General features: G+C 40.8%; 1 protein-coding gene across 1 annotated transcript in view; it reads right to left on the bottom strand.

The window, feature by feature from the left end:
• LOC145992753 (tectonic-like complex member MKS1) overlaps positions 1 to 17,961 on the bottom strand; it is a 47,704-nt gene that overhangs the window by 13,431 nt on the left and 16,312 nt on the right. The window contains exon 8 of the mRNA XM_083129140.1: positions 17,114 to 17,260. Within this exon, the coding sequence (XP_082985266.1) occupies positions 17,114 to 17,260 (147 nt within the window). The remainder of the gene's footprint in view (positions 1 to 17,113; positions 17,261 to 17,961) is intronic.

Genomic DNA, 17,961 nt, shown 5'->3' on the forward strand with positions numbered 1-17,961 from the left:
TTACTAAATAATGGTCACTGGCACAGTCAGCACCTCTATGTGTACGAACGTCAATTATACTAGTATGCCTTCTCTTATCAATGAGAATATGATCTATCTGATTATGAGTTTTACCATCTGGAGAACACCAGGTATATTTATGGATATCTTTATGTTTAAAAGTGGTACTTTTCACAATTAAATTCTTTGAGGTTGCAAAAGTAATCAATCTTATACCATTATCATTACTTAATTCATGAAGACTTTCTTTACCAATCGTGGGTTTAAATGTCTCTTCTTTGCCAATCTGTGCGTTACAGTCACCTAACAGAATTTTCATATCATACTGAGAAAATTTATCAAAGACCTGTTCTAACTCTGTATAAAAATCATCTTTAGTATTATCATCTTTATCTTCCGTTGGTGCATGTATGTTTATTAAAATAATTTTATACCACCTACCCTGTAAAAGTGCATATGATATCCAATCATTAATAAATTCTACTGTTTTAAGAGCAGAGATAATTCTATTATTTATGAAAAAGCCTGTTCCAAAATTATGATTTTCAGTACCACCATAGAAAAAAGTATAATTTTTAGTTTTACAATTCCCTTCTCCTGGCCACCTAACTTCCTGGACAGCTACTACATCTAATTTATACTTAACTATCTCATTAACTGTACACTGAAATGCCCCAGGCCGGTAAAGGCTCAGAACATTCCAGGTGCCTAATTTAATATCCTTATTCCTAACGTAGATCTTATCCTTAGTCCAGGGACCTCCCAAAGTAGTCCCCACCCGGAGATCCGAACGGGGGACTATTTTACCTTGGGAACATCCGTGACCTTATATTGCTGTTTCTTGACATTTTTTTTTACAGTGCAGAGTTGTCAGCTCTACGCCTAACCCCCAATATGAATGGAGGAACTACTACACAAGACAAACACAAACACATTAGACAGCACAATTACTACACAAGACACTCACAAACACATCACAACTATAACACAATATAAACACAAACACACCACAACTACTACACAATATAAACATAAACAAACTACATGCCACAACTACTACACAAGACAAACACAAACAAATTAGACAGCACAACTACTACGCAAGACCAAACAAACCCACTAGACAGCAGAACTACAACACAAGACACATACATACACATCACCGATACTAGACAAGACAAACAGAAATACATTAGACAGCATAACTACTACATAAGATAAACACAAACACACTACACAGCACAACTACTACACAAGACAATCTCAACCACACTAGACAGCACACCAACTACACAAGGCAAACCACATACAAGCACACCACAACTACTACACAAGACAAAAACAAACACACTAGACACCACAGCCACTACACAAGACAAATTCATACACTACACAGCACAACTACTGCACAAGACACACAAACACACAACAACCACTACACAAGGAAAAAACAAACGCACAACTACTACTACACAAGATTATGAAAAAAAAAACCATATGAATGAAAGAATGAAAAAAGGAAAAAAACACATCATAACTAGATACATCATTTAGCTACTAACACTAATGTCAGTGTGCTATATGAGAATAATTTGGGAGTTATTTAAAATCATTAATAGAATGTGATGTAATGAGTTATGCCTAGGTAATTAGTCTTTGTTATATAAAATTGGAATTATACAAGTATCAATATTGGTATCAGGGTATTGGTAAATGATGGATTGACTCAGACCTACTCATATGTAAAGTTATGTATACAAGGTGCACTGAGAAACTAAGAATGACTGCATGCTTTCTCAATGCATTCAATCCTTACGGCACCTACACACGTTCAACTTTTCTTTGTTTCATCAATCTCAGCTTGACAATCCCACCCATTCAATCCAAGTTTAACTACTGTAGGCATCATTTTTCAGGGAGAGTTAAATGTTAGAATAAGTACTATAGATTAGCTGAAATGTGTTCTGGCAACAATATTGACTGAAGCCAATGAAACCTTGTTCACAATTTCCAAATTAACATAAAGGACAACGGCTGGCCAAAAGACAAGATTCAAAAACACTTTCTACCATATCGACAATTGTAAAAATAGTCTGTAGCATAAAGACACCTTGCTAAAAGACCGGGTTAATAAAGGACAAGTCTCAAAAACACTTTGTACCACATGGACAGATCGGTAAAAGAACGGGTCGCCAAAGGACAAGTCTCAGAAAGACTGTCTAGAATATGGAAAGGCCACAAATAGACCAGGTAGCATAAGGACAGTTGCTCAAAGAACAGGTCACCAAAGGACAAGTCTCAAAAACACTTTGTACGATATGGACAGATCGCTAAAAGGACAGGTGGTCAAAGTACAAGTCTCAAAAACAATTTGTAGCATATGGACAGGTCATAAAAATAGTTTGTAGCATAAGGACATGTTGCTAAAAAAACTAGTCGCCAAAGGACAAGACTCAAAAACAATGAGTAGCATATGACAGGTTGAAAAAAGGCTGGGTAGTAGATATGAGAGATCGCTAAAAAAACAGGTCGCCAAAGGAAAAATCTCAAAAATACTGTGTAGCATAAGGAAAGGTCGGAAAAAGACAGGGCAGCATAAGGACAGGTTGCTAAAAGAACGGGTTGCCAAAGTACAAGACTCAAAAAGACTGTGTAGCATAAGAACAGGTTGCTAAAACAATGGGTCACCAAAGGACAAATCTCAAAAATAGTGTCTAGCATATGGAAAGGCAGTAATAAGACTGGGTTGCAGAAGGACAGGCTGCTAAAAGAACAGGTTGCCAAATGACAAGTCTCACAAACACTTTGTACCATATGGACAGGTCGTGAAAATATTTGGTAGCATAAGTATACGTTGCTAAAAGAATCAATGGACAAGTCTCAAAAACACTTTGGACAATATGGTCAGGTCGCAAAAAGACTGGGTCGCCAAAGGACAATTCTCAAAAATACTGTGTGGGATATGGAAAGGCTGCAAAAATAGTGGGTTGCCGAACGACAGGCTGCCAAAAGAATGGGTCGCCAAAGGACAAGTCTCAAAAAGACTGTAGCATAAGGATAGGTCGCTAAGAAAACGGGTTGCCAAAGGACAAGTTTCAAGAAAATAGTGTACCGGCAGGTCGCGAAAAAACTGGGTCACCGAAAGACAGGCTGTTAAAAGAACGGGTCACCACAGGACAGGCCGTTAAAAGAACGGTCATCATAGGGCAGACTATTAAAAGAACGGTCGCCATAGGGCAGAACATTAAAAGAACGGTTGCCGTAAGACGAGCCGCCACAAGAATGTGTAAGCAAAAGACAAGTCTCAAAAACACTTTCTACCATATCGACAATCGAAAAAACATTCTGTAGCATAAAGACACCTTGCTAAAAGACTGGGTTTCCAAAGAACAAGTCTGAAAAACACTTTGTACCATATCGACAGGTTGTAAAAAGACTGGGTAGCATATGGACAGATAGCTAAAAGAACGACCGGCCAAAGGACAAGCCTCTAAAACACTTTCTACCATATGGACAATCGTAAAAATAGTCTGTAGCATAAAGACACATTGTTAAAAGACTGCGTTTCTAAAGGACAAGTTTCAAAAAAACTTTCTACCATATGGACTGATCGGTAAAAGAACGGGTCGCCAAAGGACAAGTCTCAAAAACACTTTGTACGATATGGACAGATCGCTAAAAGAACAGGTGGCCAAAATACAAGTCTTAAAAACACTTTGAACGATATGGGCACGTCGTAAAAATAGTTTGTAGCATAAGACCATGTTGCTAAAAAAAACTGGTCGCCAAAAAGACAAGTCTCAAAAACAATGAATAGCATATGGACAGGTTGAAAAAAGACTGGGTAGCATATGGAGAGATCGCTTAGAGAACGGGTCGCCAAAGAACAAGTCTCAAAAATACTGTGTAGCATATGGAAATGCCGCAAAAAATCTGGGTCGCAGAAGGACAAGTCTCACAAACATTTTGTACCATATATACGATCGTAAAAATAAAGACACGTTGCTAAAACAACGAGTGGCAAAAGTACAAGTTTCAAAAACACTTTGAACCACATGGACAGGTCGTAAAAATAGTCTGTAGCATAAGGACATATTGTCAAAAGAACGGGTAGCCAAAGGACAAGTCTCAAAAACAAAAAATAGCATATGGACAGGTTGAAAAAAGACTGGGTAGCATATCACTAAAGAAACGGGTCGCCAAAGGATGTCTCGAAAAAACTTTGTACCACAAGGAAAGGTTGTAAAACTAGTCGCTAGCATGAGCACACATTGCTAAAAGAACGGATCACCAAAGGACAAGTGTCAGAAATACTGTCTAGCATAACAACAGGTTGCTTAAAGAAAGTTTCGACAAAGGACAAGTCTCAAAAAGACTGCGTACCATATGGACGGGTCATAAAAGTAGTCTGTAGCATAAGGACAGGTCACTGAAAGAATGGGTCGCCAAGGACAAGTCTCAAAAAGACTGTGTAGCATAAGGAAAGATCGTTAAAGGACAGGTCTCCAAAGCACGAGTCTAAGGAAGACTGTGTAGCATATGAAAAAAAGCTGGGTGGCAGAGGACAGGTCGCTAAAAGGAGGATTCTCCAAAGGAAAAGTCTCAGAAAGATGGTGTAGCATAAGGAAAGGCCACAAAAAGACTGGGTAGCATAAAGACAGGTCACTGAAAGAACGGGTCGACAAAAGACAAGTCTCAAAAAACACTTTCCACCATATCGACAGTTCGTAAAAAGACTGGATAGCGTGTGGACAGGTCGCTAAAAGAACGAGTGGCCAAGGAACAAGTCTCAAAATCACTTTGTACCATATGGACAGGTCGTAAAAAGACTAGTAGCATGGAGACAGGTCGCTAAAAGAAAGGGTGGCCAAGGAACAAGTCTCAAAAACACTTTGTACCATATGGACAGGTCGTAAAAAGACTGGGTAGCGTGTACACAGGTCGCTAAAGAATGGGAGGCCAAGGAACAAGTCTCAAAAACACTTTGTACCATATGGACAGGTCGTAAAAATAGTCCGAAGCATAAGGACACGTTGCTAAAACAACGGGTTGCCAAAAAACAAGTATCAAAAATACTTTGTACCATATGGACAGGTCGTAAAAAGACCGGGTAGCGTGTGGACAGGTCGCTAAAAGAACGGGTGGCCAAGGAACAAGTCTCAAAATCACTTTGTACCATATGGACAGGTCGTAAAAAGACTAGTAGCATGGAGACAGGTCGCTAAAAGAAAGGGTGGCCAAGGAACAAGTCTCAAAAACACTTTGTACCATATGGACAGGTCGTAAAAAGACTGGGTAGCGTGTACACAGGTCGCTAAAGAATGGGAGGCCAAGGAACAAGTCTCAAAAACACTTTGTACCATATGGACAGGTCGTAAAAATAGTCCGAAGCATAAGGACACGTTGCTAAAACAACGGGTTGCCAAAAAACAAGTATCAAAAATACTTTGTACCATATGGACAGGTCGTAAAAAGACCGGGTAGCGTGTGGACAGGTCGCTAAAAGAACGGGTGGCCAAGGAACAAGTCTCAAAAACACTTTGCACCATATGGACAGGTCGCAAAGCTAGTCTGCAGCATCAGGACATGTCACTGAAAGAACGGGTCGCCAATGGACAAGCCTCAAAAACACTTTCTACCATATGGACAATCGTAAAAATAGTCTGTAGCATAAAAACACCTTGCTAAAAAACTAGGCTTCCAAAGAACAAGTCACAAAAACACTTTGTACTCGTACCATATGGACAGATTGTAAAAAGACTGGGTAAAATATGGACAGATCGCTAAAACAAATGGTCGCCAAAGTACAAGTCCCAGAAAGACCATGTAGAATATGGAAAGGCCACAAATAGACCAGGTAGCATAAGGACAGTTGCTAAAAGAACGGGTTACCAGAGGACAAGTCTCAAAAACACTTTGTACGATATGGACAGATCGCTAAAAGAATAGGTGGCCAAAGTACAAGTCTCAAAAATACTTTGTACCATATGGACAGGTCGTAAAAATAGCTTGTAGCATAAGGACAAGTTGCTAAAAGAACGGGTCGGCAAAGGAACAAGTCTCAAAAACACTTTGCAACATATGGACAGGTCGTAAAGCTAGTCTGTAGCATAAGCACACTTTGCTAAAACAACAAGTAGCCAAAGACAAGTCTCAAAAATAATGTGTAGCATAAGAATAGGTCGCGAAAGGACAACTTTCAAGAAAACAGTGTAGCGGCAGGTCGCGAAAAAAATGGGTCACCGAAAGACAGGGTCGCCGTAGGACACACCGTCAAAAGATAGGTCGCCATAGGACAGACCGTTAAAAGAATGGGTCACCGTAGGACACACCATTAAAAGAACAGGTCGACGTGAGACACACCATTAAAAGAACGTTCGCCGTAGGACACACCATTAAAAAAACGGTTGCCGTAGGACAGACCGGACAGGTTGCTTAAAGAACGGATCGAAAAAGGACAAGTCTCAAAAAGACTGCGTACCACATGGACAGGTCGTAAAACTAGTCTGTAGCATAAGGAGTAGCTTAGTAGCATATGGAGAGATCGCTAAAAGAATGGGTTGCTAAAGGGCAAGTTTCAAATAATATGGGAGTCACAACGAAAGGTTGCTAAAAGAACGGATCACCAAAGGACAAGTGTCAGAAATACTGTTTAGCATAATGACAGGATGCTTAAAAAACAGGTCGACAAAGGACAAATCTCAAAAAGACTGCGTACCATATGGACGGGTCATAAAAGTAGTCTGTAGCATAAGGACAGGTCACTGAAAGAATGGGTCGCCAAGGACAAGTCTCAAAAAGACTGTGTAGCATAAGGACAGATCGTTAAAGGACAGGTCTCCAAAGCACGAGTCTAAGAAAGACTGTGTAGCATATGAAAAAAAACTGGGTGGCAGAGGACAGGTCGCTAAAAGGAGGAGTCTCCAAAGGAAAAGTCACAGAAAAATGGTGTAGCATAAGGAAAGGCCACAAAAAGACTGGGTAGCATTAAGACAGGTCACTGAAAGAACGGGTCGACAAAAGACAAGTCTCAAAAAACACTTTCTACAATATGGTCAGTTCGTAAAAAGACTGGATAGCGTGTGGACATTTCGCAAAAAGAACGAGTGGCCAAGGAACAAGTCTCAAAATCACTTTGTACCATATGGACAGGTCGTAAAAAGACTGGGTAGCATGTAGACAGGTCGCTAAAAGAACGGGTGGCCACGGAACAAGTCTCAAAAACAATTGGTACCATATGGACAGGTTGTAAAAATAGTCGGAAGCATAAGGACACTTTGTTAAAACAACAAGTAGCCAAAGACAAGTCTCAAAAAGACTGTGTAGCATAAGGATAGGTGGCTAAAAGAACGGGTCGCGAAAGGACAAGTTTCCAGGAAACAGTGTAGCAGAAGGTCGCAAAAAAACTGGGTCACCGAAAGACAGACCGATAAAAGAAAGGGTCACCGTAGAACACACCGTTAAAAGAACAGGTCGGCGTAGGACACACCGTTAAAAGAACGGGTCGCCGTAGGACACCGTTAAAAGAACAGGTCGCTGTAGGACACACTGTTAAAAGAACAGGTCGCTGTAGGACACACCGTTAAAAGAACGGTCACTGTAGGACAGACCGGACAGGTTGCTTAAAGAAGGGGTCAAAAAATGACAAGTCTCAAAAAGACTGCGTACCACATGGACAGCTTGTAAAAAAACTGGGTACCATATGGACAGATCCCTAAAACAAATGGTCGCCAAAGTACAAGTCCCAGAAAAACCGTGTAGAATATGGAAGGGCCACAAATAGACCAGGTAACATAAGGACAGTTGCTTAAAGAACGGGTCACCAGAGGACAAGTCACAAAAACACTTCGTACGATATGGACAGATTGCTAAAAGAATGGCTGGCCAAAAGACAAGATTCAAAAACACTTTGTACAATATGGACAATCGTAAAAATAGTCTGTAGCATAAAGACAACTTGCTTAAAGACCGGGTTAATAAAGGACAAGTCTCAAAAACACTTTGTACCACATGGACAGATCGGTAAAAGAACGGGTCGCCAAAGTACAAGTCCCAGAAACACCGTGTAGAATATGGAAAGGCCACAAATAGACAAGGTGGCATAAGGACAGTTGCTAAAAGAATGGGTCACCAGAGGTCAAATCACAAAAACACCTTGTACGATATGGACAGATCGCTAAAAGAATAGGTGGCCAACGTACGAGTCTCAAAAACACTTTGTACCATATGGACAGGTCGTAAAAATAGCTTGTAGCGTAAGGACAAGTTGCTAAAAGAACGGGTCGCCAAAGGACAAATCTCAAAAATACTGTGTAGCATATGAACAATCGTAAAAATAGTCCGAACCATAAGGACACATTGCTAAAACAATGCGTTGCCAAAGGACAAGTCTCAAAAGTAATTTGTACCATACGGACACCTCGTAAAAAGACTGGGTAGCATGTGGACAGGTCGCTAAAAGAACGGGTGGCTAAGGAACAAGTCTCAAAAACACTTTGCAACATATGGACAGGTCGTAAAGCTAGTCTGTAACATAAGCACACTTTGCTAAAACAACAAGTACCCAAAGACAAGTCTCAAAAATACTGTGTAGCGTAAGAAGAGGTCGCTAAGAGAACACGTTGCGAAAGGACAAGTTTCAAGAAAACAGTGTAGGGGCAGGTCGCGAAAAAACTGGGTCACCGTAGGACACACCGTCAAAAGATAGGTCACCATAGGACAGACCGTTAAAAGAATGGGTCGCCGTAGGACACACCATTAAAAGAACGGGTCGACTTAAGACACACCGTTAAAAGAACCTTCGCCGTAGGACACACGATTAAAAAAACGGTTGCCGTAGGCCAGACTGGACAGGTTGCTTAAAGAACGGATCGAAAAAGGACAAGTCTCAAAAAGACTGCGTACCATATGGACAGGTCGTAAAACTAGTCTGTAGCATAAGGAGTAGCTTAGTAGCATATGGAGAGATCGCTAAAAAAATGGGTTGCTAAAGGGCAAGTTTCAAATAATATGGGAGTCACAACGACATGTCGCTAAAAGAAGGGATCACCAAAAGACAAGTGTTAGAAATACTGTTTAGCATAACGACAGGATGCTTAAAAAACCGGTCGACAAAGGACAAGTCTCAAAAAGACTGCGTACCATATGGACGGGTCATAAAACTAGTCTGTAGCATAAGGACAGGTCACTGAAAGAATGGGTTGCCAAGACAAGTCTCAAAAGACTGTGTAGCATAAGGACAGATCGTTAAAGGACAGGTCGCCAAAGCACGAGTGTAAGAAAGACTGTGTAGCATATGAAAAAAAACTGGGTGGCAGAGGACAGGTCGCTAAGAGGAAAAGTCTCAGAAAAACGGTGTAGCACAAGGAAAGGCCACAAGAAGTCTGGGTAGCATAAAGACAGGTCACTGAAAGAACGGGTCGACAAAAGACAAGTCTCAAAAAACACTTTCTACCATATGGACAGTTCGTAAAAAGACTGGATAGCGTGTGGACATTTGGCTAAAAGAATGAGTGGCCAAGGAACAAGTCTCAAAATCACTTTGTACCATATGTACAGGTCGTAAAAAAGACCGTGTATCTTGTGGACAGGTCGCTAAAAGAACGGGTGGCCAAGGAACAAGTCTCAAAAACACTTTGCACCATATGGACAGGTCGTAAAACTAGTCTGTAGCATAAGCACACTTTGTTAAAACAACAAGTAGCCAAAGACAAGTCTCAAAAAGACTGTGTAGCATAAGGATAGGTGGCTAAAAGAACGGGTCGTGAAAGGACAAGTTTCCAGGAAACAGTGTAGCGGAAGGTCACGAAAAAACTGGGTCACCAAAAGACAGACCGAAAAAAGAAAGGGTCACCGTAGAACACACCGTTAAAAGAACGAATCGGCGTAGGTCACACCGTTAAAAGAACGGGTCGCCGTAGGACACCGTTAAAAGAACGGGTCGCCGTAGGACACCGTTAAAAGAACGGGTCGCTGTAGGACACACCGTTAAAAAAACGGTCGCCGTAGGACACACAGTTAACATAACGGTCGCCGGAGGACACACCGTTAAAAGAACGGTCGCCGTAGGACAGACCGTTAAAAGAATAGTCGCTGTAGGACAGCCCGGACATGTTGCTTAAAGAACGGGTCGAAAAAGGACAAGTCTCAAAAAGACTGCGAACCACATGGACAGGTTGTAAAAAGACTGGGTACCATATTGACAGATCGCTAAAACAAATGGTCGCCAAAGTACAAGTCCCAGAAAAACCGTGTAGAATATGGAAAGGCCACAAATACACCAGGTAGCATAAGGACAGTTGCTAAAAGAACGGGTCACCAGAGGACAAGACTCAAAAACACTTTGTACGATATGGACAGATCGCTAAAAGAATAGGTGGCCAAAATACAAGTCTCAAAAACACTTTGTACCATATAGACAGGTCGTAAAAATAGCTTGTAGCATAAGGACAAGTTTCTAAAAGAACGGGTCGCCAAAGGACAAGTCTCACAAAAACTTTGTACCATATAGATTTGTCGTACAATGGTCTGTAGCATAATGACACGTTTCTAAAAGACCGGGTTTCCAAAGAACAAGTCTCAAAAACACTTTGTACCATTTGGACAGGTTGTAAAAAGACTGGGTAGCATATGGACAGATCGCTAGAAGAACGGCTGGCCAAAAGAGAAGATTCAAAAACACTTTCTACCATATCGACAATTGTAAAAATAATCTGTAGCATAAAGACACGTTGCTAAAACACCAGGTTTATAAAGGTCAAGTCTCAAACACACTTTGTACCATATGGACAGATCGATAAAAGAACGCGTCGCCACAGTACAAGTCTCAGAAAGACTGTGTAGAATATGGAAAGGCCACAAATAGACCAGGTAGCATAAGGACAGTTGCTAAAAGAACGGGTCACCAGAGAACAAGTCTCAAAAACAATGAGTAGCATATAGACAGTTAATAAAAAGACTGGGTAGCATGTGGACAGGTCGCTAAAAGAACGGGTGGCCAAAGAACAAGTCTCAAAAACACTTTGTACCATATGGACAGGTCGTAAAAATATTCTGTAGCAAAAGGACATGTTGCTACAAGAACAGGTCGCCAAAGGACAAGTCTCACAAAAACTTTGTACCATATGAACATGTCGTACAATGGTCTGTAGCATAAGGACACGTTGCTAAAACAACGGGTCACCAAAGACAAATCTCAAAAACACTTTCTACCATATCGACAATTGTAAAAATACTCTGTAGCATAAAGACAACTTGCTAAAAGACAGGGTTAATAAAGGACAAGTCTCAAAAACACTTTGTACCACATGGACAGATCGGTAAAAGAACGGGTCGACAAAGGACGTCTCAGAAAGACTGTCTAGAATATGGAAAGGCCACAAATAGACCAGGTAGCATAAGGACAGTTGCTCAAAGAACGGGTCACCAAAGGACAAGTCTCAAAAACACTTTGTACGATATGCACAGATCGCTAAAAGAACAGGTGGTCAAAGTACAAGTCTCAAAAACAATTTGTACCATATGGACAGGTCATAAAAATAGTTTGTAGCATAAGGACATGTTGCTAAAAAAAACTAGTCGCCAAAGGACAAGACTCAAAAACAATGAGTATCATATGGATAGGTTGAAAAAAGACTAGGTAGTAGATATGAGAGATCGCTAAAAAAACAGGTCGCCAAAGGAAAAATCTCAAAAATACTGTGTAGCATATCGAAAGGCTGCAAAATGATAGGGCAGCATAAGGACAGGTTGCTAAAAGAACGGGTTGCCAAAGTGCAAACCTCAAAAATACTGTGTAGCATAAGAACAGGTTGGTAAAAGAATGCGTCACCAAAGGACAAATCTCAAAAATAATGTGTAGCATATGGAAAGGCCGTAATAAGACTGGGTCACAGAAGGACAGGCTGCTAAAAGAACAGGTTGCCAAACTACAAGTCTCACAAACACTTTGTACCATATGGACAGGTCGTGAAAATATTCGGTAGCATAAATACACGTGGCTAAAAGAATCAACGGACAAGTCTCAAAAACACTTTGGACAATATGGTCAGGTCGCAAAAAGACTGGGTCGCCAAAGGACAATTCTCAAAAATACTGTGTAGGATATGGAAAGGCTGCAAAAACAGTGGGTTGCCGAACGACAGGCTGCCAAAAGAATGGGTCGCCAAAGGACAAGTCTCAAAAAGACTGTGTAGCATAACGATAGGTCGCTAACAGAACAGGTCACCAAAGGACAAGTTTCAAAACAATGGAAAGCTTTTGAATAGGTTGAAAAATGACTGGTTAGCATATGGAGAGATCGCTAAAGGAACTTGTCGCCAAAGGACAAGTCTCGAGCACACGCTGTACCACATGGACAAGTCGTAAAACTAGTCGGTAGAATAAGCACACGTTGCTAAAAGAACGAGTAGCAAAAAGACTGTGTAGCATAAGGATAGGTCGCTAAGAAAACGGGTTGCCAAAGGACAAGTTTCAAGAAAATAGTGTAGCAGCAGGTCGTGAAAAAACTGGGTCAGCGAAAGACAGGCTGTTAAAAGAACGGGCCACCACAGGACAGGCCGTTAAAAGAACGGTCATCATAGGGCAGAATATTAAAAGAACGGTCGCCATAGGGCAGAACATTAAAAGAACGGTCGCCGTAAGACGAGCCGCTACAAGAATGTGTAAGCAAAAGACAAGTCTCAAAAACACTTTCTACCATATCGACAATTGTAAAAACATTCTGTAGCATAAAGACGCCTTGCTACAAGACTGGGTTTCCAAAGAACAAGTCTGAAAAACACTTTGTACCATATCGACAGGTTGTAAAAAGACTGGGTAGCATATGGACAGATAGCTAAAAGAACGACTGGCCAAAGGACAAGTCTCAAAAACACTTTCTACCATATGGACAATCGTAAAAATAGTCTGTAGCATAAAGACACATTGTTAAAAGACTGCGTTTCTAAAGGACAAGTTTCAAAAAAACTTTGTACCATATGGACAGATCGTTAAAGAACGGGTCCCCAAAGGACAAGTCTCAGAAAGACTTTGTAGAATATGGACAGATCGCTAAAAGAACAGGTGGCCAAAATACAAGTCTTAAAAACACTTTGAACGATATGGGCATGTCGTAAAAATAGTTTGTAGCATAAGACCATGTTGCTAAAAAAACTGGTCGCCAAAACGACAAGTCTCAAAAACAATGAATAGCATATGGACAGGTTGAAAAAAGACTGGGTAGCATATGGGGAGATCGCTAAGAGAACGGGTCGCCAAAGGACAAGTCTCCAAAATACTGTGTAGCATATGGAAATGCCGCAAAAAAATCTGTGTCGCAGAAGGACAAGTCTCACAAACATTTTGTACCATATATACGATCGCAAAAATAAAGACACGTTGCTAAAACAACGGGTGGCAAAAGTACAAGTTTCAAAAACACTTTGTACCACACGAACAGGACGTAAAAATAGTCTGTAGCATAAGGACATATTGTCAAAAGAACGGGTCGCCAAAGGACAAGTGTCAGAAATACTGTCTAGCATAACGACAGGTTGCTCAAAGAACGGGTCGACAAAGGACAAGTCTCAAAAAGACTGCGTACCATATGGACGGGTCATAAAACTAGTCTGTACCATAAGGACAGGTCACTGAAAGAATGGGTCGCCAATGGACAAGTCTCATAAAGACGGTGTAGCATAAGGAAAGGCCACAAAAATGCTGGTTAGCATAAAGACAGGTCACTGAAAGAACGGGTCGACAAAAGACAAGTCTCAAAAACACTTTCTACCATATGGACAGTTCGTAAAAAGACTGGATAGCGTGTGGACAGGTCGCTAAAAGAACGAGTGGCCAAGGAACAAGTCTCAAAATTACTTTGTACCATATGGACAGGTCGTAAAAAGACTGGCTAGCGTGTAGACAGGTCGCTAAAAGAGTGGGTGGCCAAGGAACAAGTCTCAAAAACACTTTGTACCATATGGACAGGTCGTAAAAATAGTCGGAAGCATAAGGACACGTTGCTACAAACACGGGATGTCAAAAGACAAGTCTCAAAAATACTTTGTACCATATGAACAGGTCGATAAAAGACCGGGTAGCGTGTGGACAGGTCGCTAAAAGAACGGGTGGCCAAGGAACAAGTCTCAAAAACACTTTGCACCATATGGACAGGTCGTAAAACTAGTCTGTAGCATAAGCACACTTTGCTAAAACAACAAGTAGCCAAAGACAAGTCTCAAAAAGACTGTGTAGCATAAGGATAAGTCGCACAAATTTCCAGAAAACAGTGTAGAGCCAGGTCGCGAAAAAACTGGGTCACCGAAAGACAGACCGTTAAAAGAACGGGTCGCCGTAGGTCACACCGTTAAAAGAACGGGTTAGGGTAGAACACACCGTTTAAAAAAAGGGTTGGCGTAGGACACACCATTAAAAAAAAACAGGGCGGCGTAGGACACATTAAAAAAACGGGTCGGCGTAGGACACATTAAAAGAACGGGTCGGCGTAAGACACACCGTTAAAAGAATGAGTAGGCGTAGGAAACATAGTTAAAAGAACGGGTCGGCGTAGGACACACAATGTTAAAAGAACGGGTCAGCGTAGGACACACAAGGTTAAAAGAACGGTCGCCGTAGGACACACCGTTAAAAGAACGGTCGCCATAGGACACACCGTTAAAAGAACGGTCGCCGTACGACACACCGTTAAAAGAACGGTCGCCGTACGACAAACCGTTAAAAGAACGGTCGCCGTAGGATAGACCATTAAATTAACACTCGCTGTAGGACAGACCGGACCGGTTGCTTAAAGAACGGGTCGAAAAAGGTCAAGTCTCAAAAAGACTGCGTACCATATGGACAGGTCGTAAAACTAGTCTGCAGTATAGGGACATGTCACTGAAAGAATGGGTCGCCAATGGACAAGTCTCAAAAACACTTTCTACCATATGGACAATTGTAAAAATAGTCTGTAGCATAAAAACACCTTGCTAAAAGACCAGGCTTCCAAAGAAAAAGTATCAAAAACACTTTTACCATATGGACAGGTTGTAAAAAGACTGGGTACAATATGGACAGATCGCTAAAACAAATGGTCGCCAAAGTACAAGTCCCAGAAAGACCGTGTAGAATATGGAAAGGCCACAAATAGACTAGGTAGCATAAGGACAGTTGCTAAAAGAACGGGTCACCAGAGGACAAGTCTCAAAAACACTTTGTACGATATGGACAGATCACTAAAAGAATAGGTGGCCAATGGTACAAACACTTTGTACCATATGGACAGGTCGTAAAATAGCTGGTAGCATAAGGACAAGTTGCTAAAAGAACGGGTCGCCAAAGGACAAAACTCAAAAATACTGTGTAGCATATGGACAATCGTAAAAATAGTCGGAACCATAAGGACACATTGCTAAAACAACACGCGTTGCCAAAGGACAAGTCTCAAAAGTAATTTGTACCATACGGACACCTCGTAAAAAGACTGGGTAGCATGTGGACAGGTCGCTAAAAGAACGGGTGGCCAAAGAACAAGCCTCAAACACACTTTGTTCCATATGGACAGGTCGTAAAAATATTCTGTTGCATAAGAACAGGTCGCCAAAGGACAAATCTCAAAAATACTGTGTAGCATATGAAAAGCCCGCAAAAACACTGGGCAGCATGAGAACAGGTCGCTAAAGTACAAGTCTCAAAAACACTTTGTACCATATGGACAGCTCGTAAAAATAGTCGGAAGCATAAGGAAACGTTGCTAAAACAACGGGTTGCCAAAAGACAAGGCTCAAAAATACTTTGTACCATTTGGACAGGTCGTAAAAAGACTGGGTAGCATGTAGACAGGTCGCTAAAAAAACGGGTGGCTAAGGAACATGTCTCAAAAACACTTTGCACCATATGGACAGGTCGTAAAGCTAGTCTGTAGCATAAGCACACTTTGCTAAAACAACAAGTAGCAAAAGACAAGTCTCAAAAAGACTGTGTAGACTGTTAAGAGAACAGGTCGCGAATGGACAAATTTCAAGAAAACAGTGTAGTGGCAGGTCGCCAAAAAAACTGGGTCACCGAGCGACAGAGTCGCTGTAGGACACACCGTCAAAAGATAGGTCGCCATAGGACAGACCATTAAAAGAACGTTCACAGTAGGACACACCATTAAAAAAAAGGTTGCGGTAGGACAGACCGGACAGGTTGCTTAAAGAACGGGTCGAAAAAGGACAAGTCTCAAAAAGACTGCGTACCATATGGACAGGTCGTAAAACTAGTCTGTAGCATAAGGAGTAGCTGAGTAGCTTATGGAGAAATCGCTAAAAGAATGGATTGCCAAAGGGCAAGTTTCAAAAAAATATGGGAGTCACAATGACAGGTCGCTAAAAGAATAGATAATCAACAGACAAGTGTCAGAAATACTGTTTAGCATAACAACAAGTCGCTTAAAGAACGGGTCGACAAACGACAAGTCTCAAAAAGACTGCGTACCATATGGACGGGTCTGTAGCATAAGGACAGGTCACTGAAAGAATGGGTCGCCAATGGACAAATTTCAAAAAGACTGTGTAGCATAAGGACAGATCGTTAAAGGACAGGTCTCCAAAGCACGAGTCTAAGAAAGACTGTGTAGCATATGAAAAAAACTGGGTGGCAGAGGACAGGTCGCTAAAAGGAAGAGTCTCAGAAAGACTGTAGCATAAGGAAAGGCCACAAGAAGTCTGGGTAACATAAATACAGGTAACTGAAAGAACGGGTCGACAAAAGACAAGTCTCAAAAACACTTTCTACCATATGGACAGGTCGTAAAGATTTTATTCGAAATGTGTTATTTATATCCTTGGGGACATTCATTGACTGATTATCTAGCACAACTATTTTCATTCGTTACTTTGCTCAAATACTTATTTATTTCTGTTTTCAACAATAAAAATAAGAACCTTTATGTTTCTTTGTAACTAGAAATGAATGCCAATGAACAATGCCAATTTCCGGATCGGAGGAACAGGTCGATGGCTCAGTTCGATCCTCCCCCTTCCCTTCCCAATGCCCAGGCTGACAGGAACTAGAAAGTTAGTAACTGACAATTCAGCATAAAATATTATCCAGTTGGAATCACTGGAAATGCATCACACCACCAAATACTTGCCAGAATCTTGCTGGAGATGTTCCAAATGAAAGGACAACTTCAGACTAAAAGGGTGGCAGAAATATGCAACATCTTTTCCATCACACACGGAGGCATTGGCTCTCTGCGTAACTCCAGACAGCTGGTGCTGGGAACTTGTACTCCAGCCTACAAAAGAGGAAGTCTTTATAATTGATACCAACAGTTGTGCATGGTTATTTTTTAATAAGTACATGCTTTGCTTGTTTGATTAAATTACAATATTTTGGGTGCACCGGCACATATGGCCATTTTGCACCCTTCATTGTATAGGGGAAAATATCCCCTTATCTAAAATCCTTACCCGAGAATTAAAGCAGGGTGTAAAAAGACCCTTCAGAAAGGTTAAAAGTGTAGATTGAAAAGGGACCTGCACAGAACATACACAACACAAAAAGGTAAGGACACAATAATAATAATAATAATAATAATAATAATAATAATAATAATATCAGAGAGAGTGGAAAAGGCCCATTCTTCTCACAAAGCAGAAAAATTAGATAAAACACTATCATTATCTCCCAACATAGATAATAACTTGCTCAGAAGGATAAAACTTTGTCAGAGGAAATGAAAATTGGCACATTCAATAAGTAGAGGCACATATTTTTGGTAAATAAAAAAGCAACATTTCGGTACAAAAACCCGAGTCAATTTTGGGTTCAAAAGCTGTAAATACAACAAAATTTCACTGTTATACTGTATTATATGTATATATTTATGTATTATATTTAATACTGTAAATGTAATCCCAACTTTGATTTAAAACCTACACTTAGTATACAAAATAAACGTATTCCTTCTAATAGCACATTGATGTTGTTACCAGA

This window comes from Lepisma saccharinum, chromosome 9 (assembly GCF_977018435.1).
Source record: "Lepisma saccharinum chromosome 9, izLepSacc3.1, whole genome shotgun sequence".
Taxonomy (NCBI): domain Eukaryota; kingdom Metazoa; phylum Arthropoda; class Insecta; order Zygentoma; family Lepismatidae; genus Lepisma; species Lepisma saccharinum.